The 23,708-nt window shown below is 40.0% G+C and overlaps 1 protein-coding gene across 3 annotated transcripts in view; it reads left to right on the top strand.

The window, feature by feature from the left end:
- The first annotated feature begins 3,787 nt into the window (after positions 1–3,787).
- Positions 3,788–23,708, top strand: part of slc24a4b (solute carrier family 24 member 4b) — a 30,954-nt gene continuing 11,033 nt past the window's right edge. For all 3 annotated transcript variants that reach the window (XR_015761793.1, XM_014978202.2, XM_014978189.2), the window contains exons 1-6: positions 3,788–4,315; positions 10,493–10,600; positions 21,336–21,412; positions 22,595–22,669; positions 22,750–22,834; positions 22,937–23,040. Coding sequence is in view for 2 of the 3 variants with exons in the window: in XM_014978202.2 (XP_014833688.1) it covers positions 4,153–4,315; positions 10,493–10,600; positions 21,336–21,412; positions 22,595–22,669; positions 22,750–22,834; positions 22,937–23,040 (612 nt within the window). In the remaining variant the exon portion in view is untranslated. The remainder of the gene's footprint in view (positions 4,316–10,492; positions 10,601–21,335; positions 21,413–22,594; positions 22,670–22,749; positions 22,835–22,936; positions 23,041–23,708) is intronic.

The raw sequence follows: 23,708 nt of genomic DNA, 5'->3' as shown, positions 1-23,708 counted from the left end.
GGTAAAGTTTATTTATTTGTGTTGCCCACGAGCAACTTCAGACTTGGTGTTTGCCACTACTTTAAGAATTAAATAAGCCGACTTCTCAGCTAGCTCTCAGCAAAACTGCAAGTAAGCATAATTTCCACATGGTAGATAGTTTGCTATACTTGAAGTTATTAAAGGCTTCCCTTTGGGAACGGACTTCTTTTTCCAGGAGAGGCCTGATAATTACGGCAATAATGGACAGCTGAGCTAAATGTACGTAACTATTAATGAGAAAGTTGTTTCCAGTTATTTTTAGGCACAGTCTTAAACCTGTCTTTAAGTGCTTTACTCTGAATGTTGACTACTCAGTAGATTCCAAAAAAAGAAGCCTAATTGCTTTGTTTAGTTAAAACCCTGTAATTCAAGCTCCTGCCATCTAACGCCACATAACAGTTCCCCCTCACCATTTGCATTTGGCTCACTGGACTCTGCAGAGTCCTCAGCTTGACTGTATTGGTGACACACTTGAGAGAGTGCCAACTACTAAACAGTAGTACAGTAGTCAGGGGGGGAGCATTGATGCCAAATTGAACTTGAATCTGCTTCAGCAGCTTTTTCACCCATTTTTTTAAATTTTTGTCCAGTTTTTTTTTTTTTTTTTTAATTCCTGGGCACAATGACATTGTGCAGAATATTATGGTACCTCATTTCAGCTAAAATAACATTTTATGCACATGAAATGGCTTTGTTGTTATATTTTTAACAGATTAATACAAAACAAAGTGGCTTAAGATCCAACTAAAACAGACTTATTTCCAATGCTGTCGTCTATTTTTGAGTCCCTTGAGTTTAAGATTTCTGTATTTATAATAGAAAGGTTGCGACAGATGGATAGTTGGATTTGGGCCTTTGCAGCTACATGATCCAAAAAGCCTGATTTACCTTTCCATCTGTAATCTAGCGGCTGAAACATGCTTTCCTCTATAGAGTGGCCAAACTCAGCCGTAGAGATGAGTTGAAGCGCCCTTGCTTCTCTGCATCAAAATGAGTGCCGTAGTTCTTAAGGATGCCTCTTGGGCATCTCCCCTGGGAGGTTTTCTGGTCATGTCTCTCTGATAGGATGCCCAGCTGGAAACTCTGAACTTACTGGATGTACTGCATCCTATCTGGCAAGGGAACACCTTGCCATTCCTCAGAATTATCCGAGGAGAGTTGCTGGACAGAAAGATGTCTGGGTTTTTCCTTTTCTGGATCTTTCACATCTGCAACCCGATCTTGGGTAGGTGCAAAAGTCAACAAGAACATGTCGTTCTTGTTGAACGACATGTTCTTGGGATGATCGCTCTAAAAGACTCTTGAAAGCAAAAGAAAGGGATGACTCAGGACCTCTTTGCAGAGTGGTGAATGTGGTAAAACCTCATATCAAACAGTCAGTTTAAATGTATCTTTTTCTTACTGGAAGTATTAACATATTCACTGTCTGCAGCTTGTGTGTAGCTTCTTGCAGTGACTCCATTGAAATATAAATTTTTTGCATACCCAGTTCCAATAGATCTCTCCATATAAACCAATTTTCTGAAAAGCAACTAGAATAAGCCCTTTTTTTTAAATCATGGCAGTTAAAACCTTGAGGCCATGAAAAAAAAAAAAACATCTCCTTTTAGATTTGTGGGGTAATGGAAGCATTGATGCTTCTGAGCTGGAGGATCTACAACCTCAATTATTCAGCTTTATATCAAAATTGGGATTGCAGGTGACTTGCAGGCCAGTTATTAAAAGGGGATATGCTCAGGGACCCAGAAAGATATTGGATTTGGTTTCATAATCCAGCTGTAAAAAGATACGGATGATTTTGTCATTAGCGGCACTGCGAAGCTCCGGCGGTGTGAAAGATCACCATTTTCTGGGCTGATCAGTGGCGAGCAGCGCGGTGCTTTCAGTGCAGACAAGGAAGAGCTGAATTTGTAAAAACTTTTTTTCTGCACACATAGTTTTTAAAGACAGTTCAAAGAGTGGAGTCTGAACACAGATAATACGACTCTCCGAAGTCTAAGGTTGTACAGGACAACGAGCAGATATTTATTTGGAGGCCGTCCTGCATTTAAGCTCACCTGCAGCGGCAGCTTTCTGCATTCTGTGCTCATGCAGTTTAAAAATAACAATCATTATCTTCAGTTGTTTAGTGCATTTGATCATGTTCAGCTTAAAATATGAACCACACAAACTAATCAAACCTATAGTGTTGATTTTGTTTGAATTTCCCATAGATTAAAAATCATTTTAAACTTGTTTTTTTTTTTTTTTTACCAAACTCATCAAGCACCTTTGATCATTTATACGACTACTTCCTTAGTTCACCATGGAGATATTTTACTGAAAACCAGAAACCACATGTATGACAGAGACTCTTCATAACAAAGTTTTAGATTTAGACACAAAGAGCTCCTTTAAAATCATTCATTTCAAATATGTAAAGCTTTTAAAGCCCTACTGCTGCTAGTGTTTCTTCTATGCATCTATCTTTGCAATCTTTGTGCTATTTCTCAACATTTCAAATACCAAAGCATTCATGAAATATTGTTTTAAAACAATTAATTCATATAGAAATGAATGGAGCGAGGTTTCAAATACCTGTAAGGTTTTCCTGTACTTAAGGATAACAGAGGGGGGAAAGATTGATCATAAATTACCGATCTATACTGACGTTGTACCATAAATGAGAGAATAAGTCCAGAGAAATATTTTAATGATTAAATAAAGAAGAAACATATTTATTTCAGACCCATAACCTTTAAGATATGAAGGTTTTCCTTCATATCCACTTGTCAGCATACCCTTTGAGAATATAGTTTCTCTTGGGGCCTCTTGGCCAGCAGGGGGGTTTTAAGCCCTGGACGTTTTTTGAGTCACCTCCAGATTTGATAACGAGGGAAGAAATAAATAACACAAAATTGAAACCCCAATTAAGTCCCCATGAGAATCCTGATCCTTTTAATGAGGTTTCCTTCTCGATTACGTTTTTTTCACTGTGAATAGAAGCACAGGCGACCAGCAATCAAATCAGGTTGGAGGGATTTTATCCAGCTTATCTCATTAAGGGGATCTGAAGCTTATTTGCTTAATCTATAAAAGTAATACTGAAAATATATACTGCTTACCTATGGCAAGTAAACAAGAAATGAATGAATAAATGAAGTACAAATTCTAAAAAAAAACTTGATGCTTTCAATTTGAAAGACTAAAATCTGGCTCCTCCAGGAAATAAATTGTAATAACATTAGAGATAGTTTAAAGTTTTTGAAAAGAAGTCTAGCAGTTGAGTCGCTCAGCAGTTAAATAAAACCTTTCGGTGATGGATTCCAAAATTAAGAAGACAGCTGGTACGCCATCTTCTGTAATACTTTATTTTTTTTTTTAAATTACATGAAAAATAATGCTGTTATTGTTAAGAATTTCCAACTATTCCTGAGCTGGCTCTCCAGTATCTGGGAATCCTAACAGGCGCTTGTCCTCAGCAGTCGCAAAGTTCGCTTGTACTTAAGGCGTGCTCTGCTCGGTCGGCTCTCATAGCCCGCCCGGTTGTTCAGCGCGGAGAGGGAGTTCATACGCGGGGAGGGGTGGAGGCGCACGGCACGACTGCTGCCCGATTTGAACAATTATCCCTGATGAGCGCAGATTGGTTTCACTTAACAGGCGCAGGTGCGGAGGATTTGTGATGCGGCGCAGCTGAGCGTTTTTCCAGGTTTGTGACTGAACACTGGCGCATCTTATGTTGAACGTTAACTCTTCAGCGGACAAGGACTTTATTCCCCCCCCCCCCCCGCCCCCCGCCTCCTTCGGGACAGGATGCGTGCTACAAAATGACATCCCGTCCAGTCTGGCAGACTCGAGCCGAATTGAGGAGCATCGCTGAATAAATTTTGGACCCACGCTGATCAAATTTGACCGCGCTGTCATTGCCCTGTCCAGCCTAAAAGGCTCTTCGGAAGCTGCGGGGGAAGGAAAGGGAAAAAAAAAAAAACTATTCGCTTCACTACTCTTAGGTCTGCGCACTTGGACGACTTGAAATGAGGACCACATCCCGGCTGTACTCCGTGTGAAGAGACAAGCCGGGCGGCAGCTTTCCCTTCGGCTCTCAAGGACGCGCCAGAAAAAAGTGGCCCCCGGCCGAGCGAGCTGCGGAGCATGGAGCGGGACGACTCCGAAACCGTGTGCCCGTCCAAAAAGACGATAATCGCGAAGATCTTCAAAGTTCGCAAGAGGAGGGAGATGCTGTTCGTTCAGGTCTGCTTCATCTGCAGTGTCCTCTTCGTGGCATGGAGCATGTCGGCACTGTTAACTAAGACAGGTGAGTGTGTGTGGGTGACAAGAGGGGGATGCACCGGGGGCGAAAGGGGAGCATCAGACATCTGCAGAGTGATCATGCTTGGCCGTATCCATAAAAAAATTATAATTTTTGCTTTAATTTCAAGGGCAAATGATGAAAAAGATTCGTTTCTTTCCCTTTAGGAACACTCTGTCCAACCTGTGCATGCAGTTCATCTAAATGAGGTTTCATTCAAATAACTGTTTAGAGTTTCTGAAGCTGCACATGCTGTCAGCTCCCAGCTTTTTAATGAAAGTACATTCTGTGTGCCGCAGTGTGCGCGGCGGCACGTTTTTAAACTGACGGGCACGTTTGTAATTACAGCATGCTCCTCATCCACGTGAAGATTTATTTATTTATTTTTTACTTAAAATATTAATTTGCTTGTCGACCTCATTTTATTGTTATCATTTTTGTCTTGCCTTTTTCGTTAATGCGTATCAGAATGTACCGTTTCCAGGCGCGTCATCTGTGGAGCGTCAAGATCATGGTTACTGCTGGCATCATCGCGTCTGGCCCGGGGCTTCACACAGACGCACGCACATTTTGCACACACTGGTTCACGAAGATGATCATGCTCCTTTTGCTTCCGCATGCTGATTTTTACGCAGAGGCCACCGACGATCACTAGGATGGGGAGGAAGGAGGGAGGGACGTAGAGAAGGGGTTTGCGATTTCTTAGGATTTTTTTTTTTCTTCATTGGCGAGCACATTGAGGAGAGAGATTCCGACGGTGGTGGTGATCATGTCTCGTGTGTGTGCGCGAGCGCAACCCAAACATGCCCTCTCGTGTACAGGAACTCTCGCGGCAGGCTCGTGCAGAGCATCCCACTCAGCCCTCACGCGGTTATGTAATCTGATGGTCAACCTTGACATTTTTGCTGGTGAAGAATGAGATGCAACTGGGATTTAAGGTTAACTACACAATAGCCATCCCCCGGGAAACTGATCGTATGGTCTCCTGGATTTGTGGCAGGAATTTTGACTGCAGTCGATTTATTTGTATGTTTATCGTACTTGCGGTTTCGATGAGAATATCTAGCTGTAGCCGTCTTATTTTAGGGAAACTTTTCAGATATGATGAACCGTAGGAACTTCTAATTCTCCCAAATGCTCCCGGGTCACTCAGTCATGGACTATATCTAAAATATGCTTTTCCATAATCTTTTGTCCTACTTTTTGGCATGAAAATATCTCATCTGAAGACCAGCACATGCTAAATGGACTTCATGTCACTCTGATCATAGGTGTTTGCTATTCAAAACATTTGATTTTCTGAGCTTTTTTAATTGTGATTTATATCCTGCATTTAAGTGAAACCTTAAGAATAAAAAAATGCAACAACCTAGTTGCAAGTGAGAATATCCTTTGCATAAACCCTTTAGTTTATGCATTTGTTGCATAAAGAAAAGGTTTGCAAAACCACCTTTTCAATAAAGTCCAACATTGTCCTTTGGATTATAACCTCTATTGCCTAGAACTAGATCTTACAGAAATGATCTTATTGTGCATTTGTCAGTAATTTAACACTGAGGGGAGTGTTTACCTAATGGTTTGTGACCTCAATCAACCTACTGCATTCTTTGTAAATCTGGCCTAAAAGGTATTGAAAGATGGATCAAATCTCCCTAAATTATTGGCTTAAATACCAGATTTGCCACAAGAACAAGACTCTCCAAAAGAACGCAACTTCTATTGTGGTGCATGGTGTTGGCAGAATCATGATGAGGTACTACATAAAGTGAATTAAATTGTGTGAACAGTTCCAGCCAGTTTTGGCTTAATCCTTGTCTCTGCCAGACTGCTGAAGACAATTTTTATTATTATTTTTTCCCACTGTGTTGCAGTGAGTCATGGCATGTATCTAAATCAGCAAAGAATGAGTTCAACATTTTAAGTTATGAAATGACAAAGCAAGAGTTTAAAACTAAATCTTGCTGGAAAAACCAGCATAGACGTGTTATGGGGTGCTGACCTGAATCAAAAAGGGGGTTGTCATGAGTTAAATAATGTGGAAATATTGTGGATTTTTATTTATTGAATTTCCCAAAATTAGTTTTTAGTTAAATTGGACAGGTCATATTAAAATATTTGCTCACCTAGCTTTATTTAATTTCCTTTGTAGATTAGAAAAATCTTGGTGTATTAAAAGGGGCATGTACATTTGAGGGCTACTAACCCACGGTTAAAACAAAAGTCACTTTAAGAACCACTGAAAATGTAAAATTACAAGCACAGAAATGAAATCTTGAGTGATGTGAATTTTTGTTCTGGTCCTTGTCAAACGTGAGATTTGTGGAGAGTATTTCAATAACGTACGGAGTCCTCTAGGGGACATGGGGATTTTTTTTTTTTTTTTGCATTGGACTATTTCTGAGTAATTATCACGGGGTAATAAAATCATCTGACAGTTTTGATTGGTTCTCTTTTGTGCTGGTCTGAATGATTTAAAGGGCTGTTTTTAACGTGCAGTTCCATCTCGACCTTACAAACGTGCAGCGAATAAATCAATTTTTGCAATAACAGGCTCTTTATTTGAAATTTCAAATTGACATTTGTGACTGTATACAAAATAGACCAGCAAATATTGCAGTAAGCGTATATCAAAGGAACATTTTCCACCATGTCTCCTAGAGGGATTCGTAATAATGGAGTCCAGAGGCAGCGAAGAATAAATGTCCTGGGTTCGGTGCAGTGGTTGTATTGTTGGTGCTCTAAGCAAGACACTGTTAATCGGTTGTAAATATCCTTGACAAAAAATTTTTTAGATTTGTATCAAAATAGCACAAAGGTTCTTAACATCTCTTGACGGTTTCACAATGCTTAAGACTGACTTCTTTGTTTTGGTTGCAGTGTAGAAAATGTTTTTACCCATATCTTGGATCTGGTTAGAAAGGGCATCTGATGGTCCCGTCTCATCGGGAGACATGCCTGTTTAAAGTTGTGGATCATTCACATAACTGTGAAAACTTGAGATTTCAGGGGTGGCATGTATAAATTAAGAGGAGGATGTGGACTTGAGCCTTGGGGAGGGGGGGGGGGGGACCATGGATTTTGTTTATAGCTCAAAGATGCAACTGCAATGCCTTAAAAATAGAACTTGCTGGTTAAGACACTAGATGAGAGCCTGATGTGCTTTCTGCTGGTCCTTTAGCCCCTACTGCTCAGCAGTTCTGGGCTAAAGGCATTCAAACACTTGGCGTACCTGATTTCAGACCCTTAAGGGATTACAAGTGTTTTGTTAATTACACTAGAAACAAGAGGCTTAAAAGATTATTCTGAAATTATATTATGGATTATAATGGAATGAATCCCTGATGGTTTGTTCTAGAAGCCATTGTTGAGGACCTATGTTTTCATTTGATTTTCTGACTCGGGACCACCCAAAGCTGAGCATGAGCGGCCTTTTGACGCTGACCTATTGGACTTCCAACCTTTAGAGAGGATTTGGGATGGACAATGAAGCTAAAGTGTTTACCATGGACCAATTGTACCAATGTTTTAAAAACCAGTTCTCATTTTGCCATTTTTTTAATAGTAATGTAAATGTACTGAGATGGCAGTTATGAGAGGGGGATTTTGTTTTCTTACCATATGAGACGCAGTTGAGCAGTGCTGCCCCTCCTCTACTTGTTGCTGCACACTCATGAGTAAAAACAGCTCCCACACTTCTCTCTTAAAAGGGGAGGGGGGAATAGTTTCCCATTTCCTGCCACCAAGAACGGACATCCACTATGTAAGCTAAAGGTGATCTAACACTACTGGTGGCAAATGATTTGCCGACTGGCCCAGATGGATAGGATGTGCTGTGCTGCCTCTGGGTTGCATCGTTGTGGAGCAGGGGTGGGGCTCAACATGCTGTCACTCCCGCTGTGGGGTGGGGGATCCCATGGTAAAGATGTTCATGTTGGGTAAATTTCCCCTTGGTCTTATTACATTTTAAGTAGTGGGTTTTGTCTGTATAGGCCATATTGAATCCTGTATTACTCTTATCCTCCCAACTCCCCTCTCAAAGGCTTTACATTATTTGGTTTTTCAGTTTTTGGGTATAAAGGCACCACAATTACAATTTCCTGGTTTAAAGTGTGCATGATCATGATTCTGTGAATATAAATAAATAAAAACACTGTCTGTAGGAGATCTGATGTTGCACAAGGCAGCAGTGTCACACAACTGGCTGTAGCTCGTATTATAGCGCCGACACCCTCTCTGTCTGCCCAGAGGTGCTGACAGAATTGCATCCTTAAATGAATGCAACTTGGTGGTAAACTGGACAGCTCAAACTGTCACCCTGTGTTGACTCTTTAAGTGGAAATGTCATAGTTGTGAGCATGTGGTTTCACAAGTAACTGGTATGGAAAACTGCAATTTGATGAACTGTTTTACTAAATTTAAAATGACCTTGTATATCTAATCCAGTTTTCTAATATCGCACACAGGCCACATTATTATAAACTGGTCTAGTGATAAGATATGAAATTGGATGGCTTTCAATGGAACATCTGATCGAGGGGGGAGGCCAGAGATGTCAGACCAGCCAAATGACTTGACTGGTAAAATGGGTTAAACTGATAGCTGGAGGGTTTGGTCTTGGAAAGCAACAAATTGTGGGAAGCGGTAGCGTCTCATCAAATGTAATTTGATTTAGTGGCTTCTGAAATACTTTTGGATTGGTCTTTGAGTCTAGAAAAAACTATTTGTGGCAAGTTTAGCACTGCTGTTCTTGTCTGATGCCTGGAAATGAGGATTTAATTCTATAATACTGAACTTTTTTTTTAAACACTTTTTGAGACTGGGTTATACCTCAAGCAGAATTTGATTTGGGAGTCAAATTATTAAACAGCAACCCCCTGCATAATAATTGATTTATGGTGTGTTTTAACCAATGAGTCAAAGAATACAGATTCAAATGTATTGTGAAACTTGGATATCAAGTACTTATAAAAACTACCAGTCTTGTCAAAAGTCTAATCAATTTTGTAACCTGTCCATTTTATTATTTTTTATTTTTCAGAAAGTTTAGTACTGCAGTCATACACGAGTTGTGTATTAAAATCGATACAGAAAATCTAATGGGGTGACATATCCTCTGTAGGTTGACTTGTGATTGATTTCCTTTTTGTCGGTACACCATTTTGTGGCCATCTTGGCTATTCTGACTTCTTGCATGACAAAATGGCATTTTAGTATGTTGATCATTATTTAAGTGGAACTTTTCTCAAAACTTGTGTGCAGTTGTACATATGTGTGGATGCCTTTCAACCATCAGGAAACTTAATTTGTGGAAAGATATTTTTTGTTGAATTCAGATGGTTATACCATTGGATTATCTTTGAGACAAACCAGGAGATATTGGGGCGGGGGCTGGGGGAATGGCATTGATTGCAGGCAAAGAAATGTTGAGCAATAAAATTTGTAGATGGGTCCAAGTTCTGTAATGTGTAATCTTGTTTTTTAAAAATGGAATTTATGCAGTTTAGCCTGGAGCTGGAAATATCTACATGCATTATGTGCATTGGATAGTTTTTGTTTAATAATCCATGAGTTGAAGCTAGACAGAAGCAGGAAGATTGATTGGCTAAGCTCTGGATGAATTAAACACTGCCTTATTAGTTGTCTATATTCCCTTGTGAGCAGTACAAATGTGCACACAGCATCACTGTTTCATCATCCTGTGCCACAGTCCAGCATTGGCTTTGCATCACAGCGTTTTATGAAAATTGCAACTTTAAAGTGATGCTCGGTGCATTTGAACGACTTTACATAATAGGTTTGAGATTTTTTTTTTCTCCCCCTCTTGTCCTCATTAGAGGCTTAAAAGCAGTTTTATTAAAAAAAAAAAAAAAAGCCTCCACCCCTAAAACATAATGGCACAGCTGTATTTTGACGTCGTGTCGGTGCTGGATAAAAACTCCACATCTACATAAATGAGAACTTTTAAAGGATTAAGTGAAAGTAAACCTTGGTTGGATGATCATGGATTCCTGCGCATGAAATGTGCTGTAAAACATCAGCTGTTTTTTTTGTTTGCAGAATTGACTTAAGGTTTCTTTAAAACTACAGGTTCTACAGTTAACTTTTAAATGCATGACATGCTGCAAGAATTGAATGTGTATCTGCTACTGTTGGCTAATCGGTTCCGTTTTTTTCTTTTTTCAGGGCATGGGATGATTGTGGAGGGACATCCAGACCTTGAACACTGGGGTAGAAGACTAATGGCTTCCAGATCTGAAAATGACACAGAGCCAAAGAACTGTTCAGAGCCAGGTACGTTCTTAAAGTTTTAAACTTCTGAATGTGTTTTTTTTTTTTGTCCTTGGTTGCAATCTGAGGTATATCTGTTCAAGAATACAAAGGTGGAACCACCGTATTTACCCTAGAAATTATTCTTCCGTCTCAAATACATGAACTTCATTTGGCTACATTTCAGCCATAGGTGGAAACGGATCAAGCTTGATGGAGAAAGTGATTGCATTATGCTGGCCCTGTTGACTGGTTTATGGAGATCCCATGTTGCTTCAAGCTAGGCTGCTCTGAAACCATAATCATATGTTGTAAGCACAGATGAGGATGGACGTATAACATTATCACACCCCTATAATCCCTATTCTAATCTAAACAAGGATATTTTTCTTTCTCTTAAATGGCCGTATTTCATCTTTTTCTCCATGTGGGTAGAAGTCGGATAGTCTAGATAATTCTGATGTGCTGTTTCCATTTTATATTTCATACTTCCAGTGACTCATAATTTTGTGCCGACAAAGTTGACATTTTCAAATGGAAATGAGGTTTCAAAGCTGACCCGTAATTGGGTGTAAATGCTACTAAAATGGGCAAGAGAAATCAACTAATAAGCACTTTTGATCCTCATGTCCATTTTGCATGACTGCAACTAGAGTTGCGAAATCACTGAATCTCTGAATTGCTGTTGGACATTTGTTAACTTTTCATGAATGAGATGAAAACAAGAACGCAAATGAATGTGCGGACAAACGCTCTGAAATTGTATTTACTTTGACTCGGAGTGCAGCTCTTCTGACCTTTCTGTAAATGTGGATATTTTGGCAACTCGTGCGCTTCACTGCCTGCTGACCTTGCGTAGCACAAGAACTGCTTAAACATACGTTTCCTAATTGGGACTCGAACATGGCTAGAATTTTCTCCTTATTTTCATTTTAACCAATGAGTTCATGGATTTTCTTGGTCACTTGGATCGGCTCAGTCTGGCAAACTTGTGTTTTCCTCAAACCCTGAGTCACATGTGCTCCGTGACCCCTGCGTGACTCAGTAGAAAGAGAATGGCAAAGCTGCCAGGCCTAGAAGTTAAGTCCCAGCTAACTACTTATTTTATAAAGATTTCTATAAATAACACCCATCCTGTAGCACAACTCGCAGGCTGAAGAGGATTTGGAGACGACTGTGAAATAACCTTTAGTCTAATGCGAGACCTGTTTTATTACAGATGAATTAAAATCCACAGGATGATTATTCTGCACGATGCATCTCAACAGGTACTTGTGTCGACCTGCGACGCTGATGAGCCTGCGGCAGAACGCTCTGGGTCATGGATAATTCGGAAGCAATTTCAAATGTTTCATTTACTCACTTGGTGAAGTTTACCAGGTTATTATTTCATTACTGTTCATAGGAGGCAGGATGTTGAAGGGATTATAGAAATGTTTCCTGCTGTCGATGTGTGACGGAGCAAAAATGGCATTTCTTTTCCACCGTTAAACAATATAAATATGTAAATGTTTTTTTGTTTTTCCCTTTAAGGCCACACGGTCTGAAAACTTTAATCACAAGACTCTGAAGTTTTCCACACTTCAACTTTCCCGACTCCTTAGCAATTGGGGCACCGGCTGGGCCGTGACATTCCTCAAATTTCTCCTCTCATCCCACCGACGGCCTGCCTTGTTGGTTTAAAGCTGGTCATATGACTTTTATTCCTGTCTCGTGAATAATCCTGTTAAAGTTGCAGTAAAATGAAAGCGCAACCACTGCTCTCATTTGTGCAGTTGCGTGAAAGCAAGACATGCATTTCCATCAGCCTGTTCTTGTGTTTGTCCTGAACTGTTGATGCAACTATCACTTTTGGGAAAATGCAGTCAATGAATAAATCTACAGGCAATCGATATTCATCCACTAGAAAATATGTGCTTTTATTGCCTTGTGGTAATGGCCACAACAGAAGCTGACTGGATGAAGATAATTTCTAAAGCTGTCCACCATAATGGAAGTGGGGGCCTGTTGGTAATGCATGCAGATGTTTTAAAGACTTGGCTGCTTGTTTATAACAGTCTATGCACAAATTGAAGTTCACAATTTTTACTTGAGTATAAAATGATACGATGATGATGTTTATGGTTCACTGGCATCGTTGCAGTTGAGGATTGAAGATGCTGTGTTTAGGTAGTTTTCCAACCTCCAGTATCAACCTTTTAACAGCTTCACTTCTGGCATTGTAGCAACTTAAAAAAAAAAAGAAATCCTTCCCATAGTTTTTTTTTTTTATGTTTTTTTTCCCCCTACCCTCTCTTGGGAGCAGAAGTGAGGTCATGCTGAGAACAGCTACTGTAAAAAGGGTTTGCTTAAAACCAAGATGAAAGGGGTTGGAGTCAACATCTTGAACTACACCATCTTGGCGCCCAGCATGCCATTACTAAAACTGTTATCTTGAATTTGAGTTTTCCAAAAGGTTGTCAACATTTCAAAAAGGAGCATATTCCAGGAGTGGTTAAAAGCGGCAAAAAACGACAACAAAAAAAACGCATTGTTCTACTTTGAACGCGACTTTGCCGTTTTGGTGAAGTCTGCTCTAGTTCGTCTTTATTTGCCAGATTGAATTATCCCAAGCTTGATACAAATTGACATTCTGTGGTATAAGATGAGCTGTGCAAAAATATGAAATGACAAGCCTCAAGAGTTCCCATGTTTTTGACTATACGTATATAAGTGCTTTACTGAATACTGCTGCACCTTATTACAGCTATATGTAGTGATATTGTAGAATTTTGAGTATTAGTCTTTCTACTTGAGCTCTATGCTGATATAGAGTGGTTTATTAGCGACAGAGGGGAAAAATGCAAAATTGGTTGGCTCGACACCGAACCCTTTCTTTCAAATTGGCCAGTTTTGTAGTGAATCTCTAGTTTCATCCTCGTAAATAATCAATCTATTCCAACCAAGGCTGGAGTAATGTATGTTTTCTTTGAACATTTTTTGTCCCAGATGTGTTGCGCATCTTAAATTCAGCATAATTAGTCATTGGTTTGAAGACTTGCATAGATTTCCCAGAGCTGTCTTGGGTTTCAGCCACTTCCTCATAGTTATTTCTGATCAGCAGGGGAGCCTTTTCCGGGGTTCCTGGTGTGCTAATGTTTTTTCTTGCTATTCCTAAGACTCGGGCTGCTAAGGCAGCCATTTATCGTAAGTGCCTCTTTATATAGGTCACTGAGTAATCACTCCTGGAAAACAAAGTGCTATACTAACTGCTTTTTGGGCTCTTGCTTTATAAGTGCACGCTTCCACAGACCTGTCTGATTGAAATGATTACGTTGTAAGTTTCTCCAAGCCAGAGGTTGGGATGGTTGTAAACCAGAGAAGCCTGGCTAACTTCCTATGAGGAAACGATCAATACTTGATGTCCTTTTTAAATCCGTGTAAGATTTATGTGAAGTTTTAAAATTACAGCCATAATGTTGGACTTCCTGGAGGTCTTCTCTGCTAAAAACACATTTTATTGCTTGGGGTTGAATGAAGTGGGCAGATCGGGGTGTTTAAGTATGAACGTTGAGTGTCCATGTCGCTGCCGGACGACCAGGCTTAAATCCCTCCACCTGCCCTTGAGAGGATCCTCCTTTCTGTCTGCGTCTGCTTTATAGTCCTTCATTGCTTGATTTAAGGCCACTAAAGGGAAAATCTTAAATAATGGACACTTTAATGCCATTTAAATAATAAAAAAAAGCCTTCCCAATACTTTACCGATAAAATAATGCAACACAGCTAAAGTTGTCTAACATGCTAAAATGTGAAATCATGATTATTCCCTATTGGGGCTACATGTTAAACATAATCTGTGCTGCTCTCCTGAGCTCATTCCAGATGGTTTCTAACTCTACAATCTGGTGTTAAAAAGTAGAGATGCATGTTTTCAAAAATGCTTTCCTGTGATTGTGTAAAAAAAAATGTGTAGATGCCTGAGATGAGCATTTATTATTCACTGGAATATAAATGAGCAAAATTAGTGTGGAAAATCCTAACAGTCAATATAAAGACAATTTTGATTTTAGCTATCGTGTTGCTCTGAACAAATCCTGTTCAGTTCTGGTTTCTTCCCCTGTAGCAAGTTTACTAACATCAAATTTTACTGTAGTAAAGTGGATGAGGAGATTGACTCGGTGGTCTATAGATTAAGGTTGCTAGAAAAACTGGGTTTAAAACCGTTGCATGCAGATCTTGAGTCACGCCGCCTCATCAGATGCTTGCCTGTAGCAATCCCATGACGAATGGAACAAACACACTTTCATCTGTTACCCAAGGAAGGCAACTAGCAGGATATCTGGAACAATGTTTTTATTTTGGGATCCGAATGTTTTATGGGTTCTTCCAGGCGGTGTGGGCAACATGATGCATGCTCGCTGGGAAATGACTTGTGGCTTACTTGGGACTATTGGATTACTTTCTCGCATGCATCCCCTTCCTGTGTAGATGTTGCTGCAAAGCACACAAGATTAGGAAGGGAGGATGGAACCACAGCTGCTAATGTGCTGGAGGAATGATTTGCATTCAATAAACTCTGTTAAAACCAGATAAAACTCCCACACCAGTAGCATAATTGCCCTGGTTAAGGTACAATGTAAAGGCAAACAAAGCAAAAGCATCTTGGATTGTTTTGTCGGCTGTACATGTAGGCTGGCGATGCATATTTCATCAGATGGAGGAGGAACTGATTGTGACATGAAAAAGTAGACATGGCTTGAAAATGCTGCAGCTAATGTCTGTGTGCAATGAGACAATAAAAAAACAAACAAAAAAAAAATTCCCTCAGTTGAACTAAAGGTGGAAACCAGCAGCAAGTTTGTTTAGCTGTTGGAAGGTGAAGGCTTGTCCATGTTCAAATGTGCATTTCTCAACTCTAGGGAACACACCAGAAAGCATTTTAAAAGGGAATTATGCAGGGTGGGATTATGCTGCCGTGCATAATGCAGTCTGACCTGACTTTTTCCATTGTTGGCTGGCAAACAAGAAGCAATGATGCAGCAGAGGAGGAGTGGGAGGGAGCAGGAACAAACACCTGCAGAAAACTTTTCTGTGCAGAACTCTGAGCATGCCTGACCTCCTTATGCATTTATACACCCTTCGACGCACTGTGTCCCGTTCCACTTTTAGCAAGGTGCTAATGAACGTGCTGGCGTTGGCGCTGCAGCTCACCCTGAGGGGAAAAGTGTACTTCTAAAGCTGAATGCATGTCTCGCAGCAGTCTTATTCAACATGGAGTCCTTTGGTCCAGGAACGACTGTAACATGACGTCCCATGTGACTTTGTCAAACTGTTGAACTTTAATGGTGCATCTCAAGAAATTGGACTGAGCAACTCGATGAAGGTCAGATTTGGTACATGGAGATCTTTCAAGTCTCTGTCCTGATGAAGGATTACAGATAGAAGTTTATCAAGTTCGACGTCATAAACGTTTATAAAGAATTCTTAAAATGCTTCATGTTTCTCTCTGCTGATGAGCTTCATTCCTCCTATCCAAACTTGGCACCTGTCCATCTAGTTTAAAGTACCAATACCAGAGTAATGACTACAGTCTCTCCATTCTGTATTGGCTAGTTAATAGCCAATCAAGAACAGTGAGCTAAACTCCAGAGAAGCAATGTAGTATTCCAGTAAACGGTGCAGCACTGGACCTGCCTGACAAATCTGGAAGAGCTTAATGTTGCTATTGAAGCAACATGGACTTCCTGAACATCATGGCACAATCAGAAGTCCATGTCACACTGCAATGTAATTAACAGAAAAAGGAGTCTCAAAGTATGCAGTGTGTTTACTGTGCAGTTCATGGGCATGTTTTCAGTAAGCTCATCTTTCCTTGAGTAACTTCAGTCTTTTGACAAACACAATTTTTGCATTATTGGCTGTAAAATGAACGAATTTCAAAATGCATCGAGGTGAATGAACTCTGAAATCAAAAGTAAAACTCAAAGCAATTCTAATGTAAACACACAGGTTAAGGTGCTCATGAGGCCCTACATGCATTTGTTTTACTTGGATGTTTTGATGGCAGACTAAGTTTGACATTCTTGATGGATTTCCAGAAGTTGAATCATGATTGCGTGTTTGCAAGAATGGCTGATCAGTGCATCTACATTACGCTGCTCATTGATGCCTTCTGGAGCAAGCTAATTATCTAATGGGCTAATAATGACCCAGAGGAAGCGCTCCCTCTCAAGAGTCTCTTGACTGCTGTAGTGGATAGTCGGTTGTATTTAGTTAATGACCTGGCTGGTCTGTGGGTCAGAGCAGGCTTTGGCAGAGGGCAACACTGGGCATTCTGCCGAATAACATTTTGCTCATGTCACTTTTTTTTTTTTATTTATTTTTTTTATTTGGTTGTATAATATTTGAGACTTGTGCTCGTCTCGCTCTCCCGGGAAGATCCGTTTAGCCTCATCACTTAGTTTGATGGAGCCATGCGGGCAAAAAGGTCCACTTCATAACCTCGCTTGAATCATGAGGTTTTGTTCACAGACCACCAGAAGTGGGGAGGGAACACTTGCACGCATTCATGCACATTCCTGCCAGGGTTTTTTTTTTTTTTTGCTCTCCCTCTGGTGCAGCAGGAGGTACCAGATGCTGAAGGCCATCATGTAACTGAGCCATGATGTTTGTGATTTGGCCAGATTATGAAACAACTGCCGAAAAGTAAAAAAAAAAAAAAAATGTCCGGCATGTTCTGCCACTAATGTCTCATATTGAGATTGGTTATGGGGATTTTTGTACATAAGGCAAGGATTGTGAGAAAATGTTTACTTTGCCTTATGAAGTAGCGTTAAAAACAAAATGCAGCTGAAAAAAACCAAACTGATTTATCTCAAAATTGACCATTTACTACCCGACCACTTCATTCATAACTCTTAAACTAATCATCGTATTTACATCTGTCTTGGTCATATTTAATCATTCCAGCTTACTATATTTAAAGTCATCAGCTGCTCTTGTATGAAGCAAATGGCTCTTTCAGTGGGGTTTCTTTGGAAGAGGTGATCTTAAAATTAAAGCGTTTAACATCATTCAATTAATGTGGCTGCATTTTAAACTGTGACGTTTTTGGTGTTGACCAGATTAATTTGCTTAACCTTTTTGCCCGTTATCCATGTCTACTGAGCCTTTTTGCAGCAGACATAAAATGTTTCGAGGCTATGACTGCTCCAAAGGAGGAAACGGAAACATTTCTTTAAAAGAAGTCTCCCATTGCAAAGATCTGGCTTGTGGTAAAAGAACGGCTCAATTTATTTTAGTCTGATCCCTCTACTGTACATCAAACTGCAGTTGGAATCAACAACACGTTTTATCCTCTTAAAGATATCCTAATTGATACGGTTTTCCCTGAGGTGTGCTTTCCTCTCACAAATTAGATTAAGGGTTTCTATTGCATTACACCAGCTGGAGCAATAAATTCCTCTCATGACGCCATTTAAGAAATCTTAAAACTGATGGTATGCATTATGGATTTATAAATGAATAGGTGATTTTAACAACTTTGAAACATTTATTGCCCACCTGTCGAAACAAATCTGAAGGACTTGCAGTTTTTAATCACAAAGCATTAATGTATTATTACCATTAATGCTTTGTGGCACAGAATGAAGATGGTATATTTAACAAATTCATCAGTGTAGTAAATGTGGACATCCTAAAAGCTGCAAGTTGTAATCAAGTCTTTGACCTTAATCAGCTGTATTCTTAAAAAAAAGGTTACTCTTATGCAGTCTATTAAAATTTTATGTTGTGTGGGACTTGAAATATAAATCAAACGGTATTAAAAACTTGATGTTAAAATTCTTTTTACAGCTGATTAAAACTTGACTGGTTTGTTGCACGTTAATAATCCTAACGGGGACGCTTCCCGTTAATTTCTTGGTGTCAAATGTTTTGATTTGCCTCGGATTGTGTGCACACCATGTCCTGTCCTTGTGAGGGAATTGGCTGTGAAAGCAATGTTCATGTCTGGTTTGACCTCTGCTGGCAGCAGACGGTGGCGAACCCCACAGACGCTGTCTGATTGAATGTTTACGAGGCTGAGCGCTGACCTCCCGCCTGCCTGCCATCGCTGTGCGGTCTTGGCGCTTACACCCTTTTTTTAAATTTTATTTTTAGGTTCACCTTTCTGCCGTCATTCAGTGATTACAGCGGCAAGCCGGGATTGGGTAAAGCTTTCAGCTGGCTAACCTATAGGCACGCTGGAATCCCAAATGAACATGTAGAGAGGATAAATCAACTCTTGTTTTTTTTTTTTTTTTTTTTTTTTTTGCATGCCGTTTTAATCTAAAATGCATATTTGCTGCTTATAAATCCTGTAATTGATTTTGCAGGCAGCCATCTGACACTTCAGTAAATAAACCTGTCGGATATGAAAAGATGTAAAGCTGCCAGGCACAATCAATACTGTTGTAAGATCTATGTTGGTGCCCTGGTACTTCATTACAAATTAAAATAACGGTACATGTTTGTACTGAGATCTTTTTCTTGGACTTTTAGTGTCGGCACCTGTAAGTGCACATTAATTTAAAATTGGTGTTTGAGATGGGAATTGGTGCACATTTCTGCCATGATTTTAATTTTGTGATGAAGTGGATGTTTGTTGCTACATGGGTCTGTCAGTGCAGCATTGGAAAGCGGTAAATCCTGTTTCATGTCACGGTACTTCACTGATGCAGAAATGGATGCAGAGGCTCCCCTTTACAGCGCCATATATCGGGGCCCCAAATGTGGTGTTTTTCAGTTTAATTCATTTATGTATCTTTTCTCAAACATTTTTGAGTCATGCGCATTTGACTCTATGGCCAGATGACTTGAGTAGGAATGTCGTTCCCGTTACACCAGTCAAAGTGATTTGTAGTAGAATTCAAGGGATTTTGAATACATTTTTTTCAGGATTTAATGCAACACATCTACTCATAATTGCACAGAGTAATTTAAGTGGAAACAAAAGGAATTCCCTTCCCCCCCCCAAGAATAAAACTCAAACAGCATTTTATTTTCAGACTTAATTGCAAATGTTGTAGAATCACTAGTTGTATCAAAGTGTTAGAGATTTTGTTTGTCTATCCTCTTTTAGATTAGATCAAATATAATTTCTAAAGTGTTCCATCGCTGCTCTGGCTGTAGGTTCAGGGTCGTCATCCTGCTGGAAGGTGAACCTCCATCAGTCCTTCTGGAGCCTCTGAGTTTTCATTTTTGATCTAGTTCCACTTTTTTTTTTGGAGAAAAGCATCCCTGCATGACGCTGCCACCTTCATGCTGGACATGATGCAGACGGGGTGGATCCTGCTTTATACTTGATGTTTTATCTCCCAGAATGTTTCACTAATGCTCCAACAAAGCCCAGAGGCTCACAGAACAGGGGCCTTTGGAGTTTAAATTTAAGATGATGGGCTTACTTGCGCATTAGCTGACTTTTATAGGCAATTGTTTGCGCTGGATTTGGCAGATATCATTCTGGATTTCCACTTGTATTAAAAAAAAAGTAAAACTATGTATCCTTTTTACTTGTATTTTGTTGGCCTGCTCAAGTAAGCATTAAAGTTGACAAAATGTAGTTAGAAGGAAACGGGTTTTGAAGCATTAACTATTGCTGGCATGCACGCTGGCTGTTAATTTACAACCTGCTGAAAGCGCAAACGATTTCATTCTGAGATTTGATACCATATGGAGCTCACTGGGTGAAAGCCACCAAGTCTGAATCTGATGTAGACATATGGTTCTCGCTGGCAGCTCGTCTGCTTTACTTGGAAACTTCAGTCCACAACACTTAATATCTTTGTTTTTATTTCAGGTTAATCTAAAATAAATCGAACATGGCTGCAAGGTCCAGGTTCTGCATAGGAATATTGGCTTTTCAGATTAGTTGGCACGTCACCTGAATCTGTTCCAGTACAAAAAAAAACCCAAACCACCAGTCGGTAAATGGTTGCCACTTGTAAAATACTTTGAAATGGATTCGTCAGTCTCTGTCCCGATCATAACACTGTCCTTTCAAAAAAAAAAAAAAAAAAAAAAAAAGCTCTTTAGACCTCGGGCAAGTTGCTGTCACACACTCCAGCTCTGAGGTTTACATAAGATTCTCCTCACTCCCTGAGGCAGTTTTCTCAGTCCTGTTTCTCGGGGTACCTTGTTTTTTTTTTTTTTTAGATGCTTATGTTCAATTTCAAGCTGTTAAATTTTTGCAATAATCCAGCAGCATTTTAAAGTTATTGGAGTTTTTTTTCCTCTCCCTCTCTTTTGATCCATCAGTTCTAGTTGAGCAGAATCAGATCAGTCACAGATGTTGCTCTCATCAGGGAAATGACCTGCCTCCGTCTCCAGCCAGAGGCAATATAATTGTGACTCTGGAGATCTGAGCTGTGATCACTCTGGACTGAAGCTGGAGCACCTGATGAACCTTGGCGTGTTCCTTCTGCCTGGTTGCTTTAATTCTGATTTCACACTCAAGATTTTTCTCAGTCAGAACATCTGGCTGTTTTGTATTGATTAAGATGTGAGACATGCTGCAGCTTAACTTGAGATTTTTGGCAGATCCTCTGAGGGTCTTTTTTCTTCTTCTCCCCCTTCCTCCAACAATCTGAGTGCAAACTAAAAACTAAACGCCCCCAGGCCTCTGCCTCCCAGACGGATAGCCGTCATGAAGTCACCAGGTCCTGTTGGGGTGGGCTGGGTACATGAATACCTCAGTCATGCTGCTGATGTGTTGTGACCGTGACATTTCCTCTCTTCTCAGCAATACACGAGTTCCCCGATGACCTTTTCACAAACGACGAACGAAAGAGTGGAGCCGTCCTGCTGCACATCGCAGCGGTAAGGGAGCTCTCAGCCGACGGGAGGCATACGCACTCAGTGTTTCTTGCCATTTAAGTATCCTTTATTGTCCTTTTTGTTTTTAGTTTCTGTGCAGAAGTAGTGGGATTTAAAATGAATTGGAATAAACTGAATGAAACTGCTTGGCCTAAAGTAAATGGTCTTGTTTTGCAAGCCCCAGTTTGCCGTGTGAACCTTTTTGAATCGGTCTTGATTTAATTTTGTCAAATCCACTTCAACACAGAAAAGATTATTCTTTTAAGTCTAAACATTAGACATTTTCCTTAGATAAAAAAAAAATTACCAATTAAAGAGCTTCAGTAGAATGAAACTGATTTAAAAAAATATATATATATACATGTACAGTGCCTTCAGATGATGTGATGTGTATAGCAGACAGATTTGAATTTACTTTAATTTTAACTCCTTCTAGGGTATGCATAACCTTAAGCAATATGGTACATTTTAAAAGCATTTTGAGTTTTGTTTTTAAAACCATATTAAAGAAAGCATTGCCATTTATCAGAGGATTGAAAAATGTTTCATTTAGTTTTGAGGGTAAACACCTGAGATGTAGAATATGTGACAGATCTCCAAACTCAACAAAGCTGAAATCTGCCGTTGCTAAAATGCAATAATTGTCAGGCCTCTGAGAACAACTTTGCTTCCATTTTTAGATTAAATGCACTGGTCATTCTTCTGACTTGGTTTGCTGTTGTACTGGCCTCACTGATCACCAGGATAGCCCTGAGTGTGAAAGTTTGGAGTGCTGCAGTCCTGCAGTGCCCCCTGTGGACAGCATAGAGCAGAACATTGCTATGAGAGCTGAGCAGCCTTGATGGTGTCACGACTGATCTATAATTTATAGATCTCTTCTCCGCTGCTGAAACGGGCTGAATCTCCCCCTTCCTTCTCACTGTGGGAGTATAAAGATCCTGTCAGTTTTTCTCATTGTAAGGGGAAACGTTACCACTGAACTGACATTGGAATTTAATGCAGATAGTTTTTTTTTTGTAATCTTGTACCATGGTTTGTTGTTCCCCTTTCCTTGTCCTTTAGCAGCAGCACTAGCAGGCGGTTCTGATCTTTATTTATATATATATAAAAATTCAGTTCAAGAAAAATGGATTCATACATGCATTTTCTACACCTTATATGGATTCATCCGACTTCTCCTTTCAGACTCTTTACATGTTTCTGGCACTCGCCATAACTTGTGATGAATACTTCGTGACGTCACTGGAGAAGATCTGTGAGGTACAGTGAGGGCTTTAATCCTTTTTTTCTTCCCCCCCTAAATATTGCGTAACAAATTCACAATACTTTTCATATTGCAGAAACTAGACCTCAGTGAAGACGTTGCTGGAGCTACCTTCATGGCAGCTGGCAGTTCTGCGCCAGAGCTCTTTGCATCTGTCATCGGTACACTCACTCACACACACTCACACACAGATGCACGCATACAGACGGTCCCAGATGGTCTGTGTCACTGCTGGTTCTGAGACGCTCCCTCCCTGCGTGCAGGTGTCTTCATCACCCATGGAGACGTGGGGGTGGGGACCATCGTCGGCTCAGCAGTTTTTAACATCCTATGCATCATCGGTGTGTGTGGAATCTTCGCCGGACAGGTGCGTGAGTCAGAGCGAGGGACTTACTGCTGCGGCTGCATCATCTTGTTTATTTATAGACCGTAGAGCAGCACATGTGCTGCCCCACCCCACCCCCCTGCCGCCCTTTGAGGAGAAACAAAAGCTTCTGAAATTGAAGACTGATTTAGTCGTAGTTTGGCTTCAGGAGACGACAAAATGCCCAAGTTTTAGTAACGAGAAATGGTTCTAGAGAGCAAAGATTGAAAGTTTTCTGCAATCGTTTCCATAATCGGTTCGCATTTCATGCATATATTTGACCCAAAAGCCTGAAATACTTCACACACCACATAAAATCACTGATACTGATTTAACGTTACAATGTCTGCTAATATGAACAGGCATCATTGGTGTGCTTTTCTTTTTTCTAGGACGGTACTCTTGTAGATTACGACTGCAATTACCCAAGTTGCACTTTTAAAATAGAACTTACTTCCTAAATCTTCAAAGATTTAGAAATTAAAACTTCTGAATTTATTTAAAGATGTGAATAAAAATTATAACTGGCAAATGGTAGCACTGTGATGAAAACGTGTTTTAAGATTGGATGTCTTGACCTTCACAATTGCTCTTAAATTAAATGTCTGATTAGGCATTTAGCCCTTCAGACCTCACGTTTTTTCCCCGTTATCTTTACTGTTTACATTTTC

The sequence above is a fragment of the Poecilia mexicana genome, unplaced genomic scaffold, assembly GCF_051168715.1.
Source record: "Poecilia mexicana isolate PSO_F unplaced genomic scaffold, ASM5116871v1 scaffold_21, whole genome shotgun sequence".
NCBI classification, from domain to species: Eukaryota; Metazoa; Chordata; class Actinopteri; order Cyprinodontiformes; family Poeciliidae; genus Poecilia; species Poecilia mexicana.
This window is presented reverse-complemented; position numbering and strand designations above follow the sequence as displayed.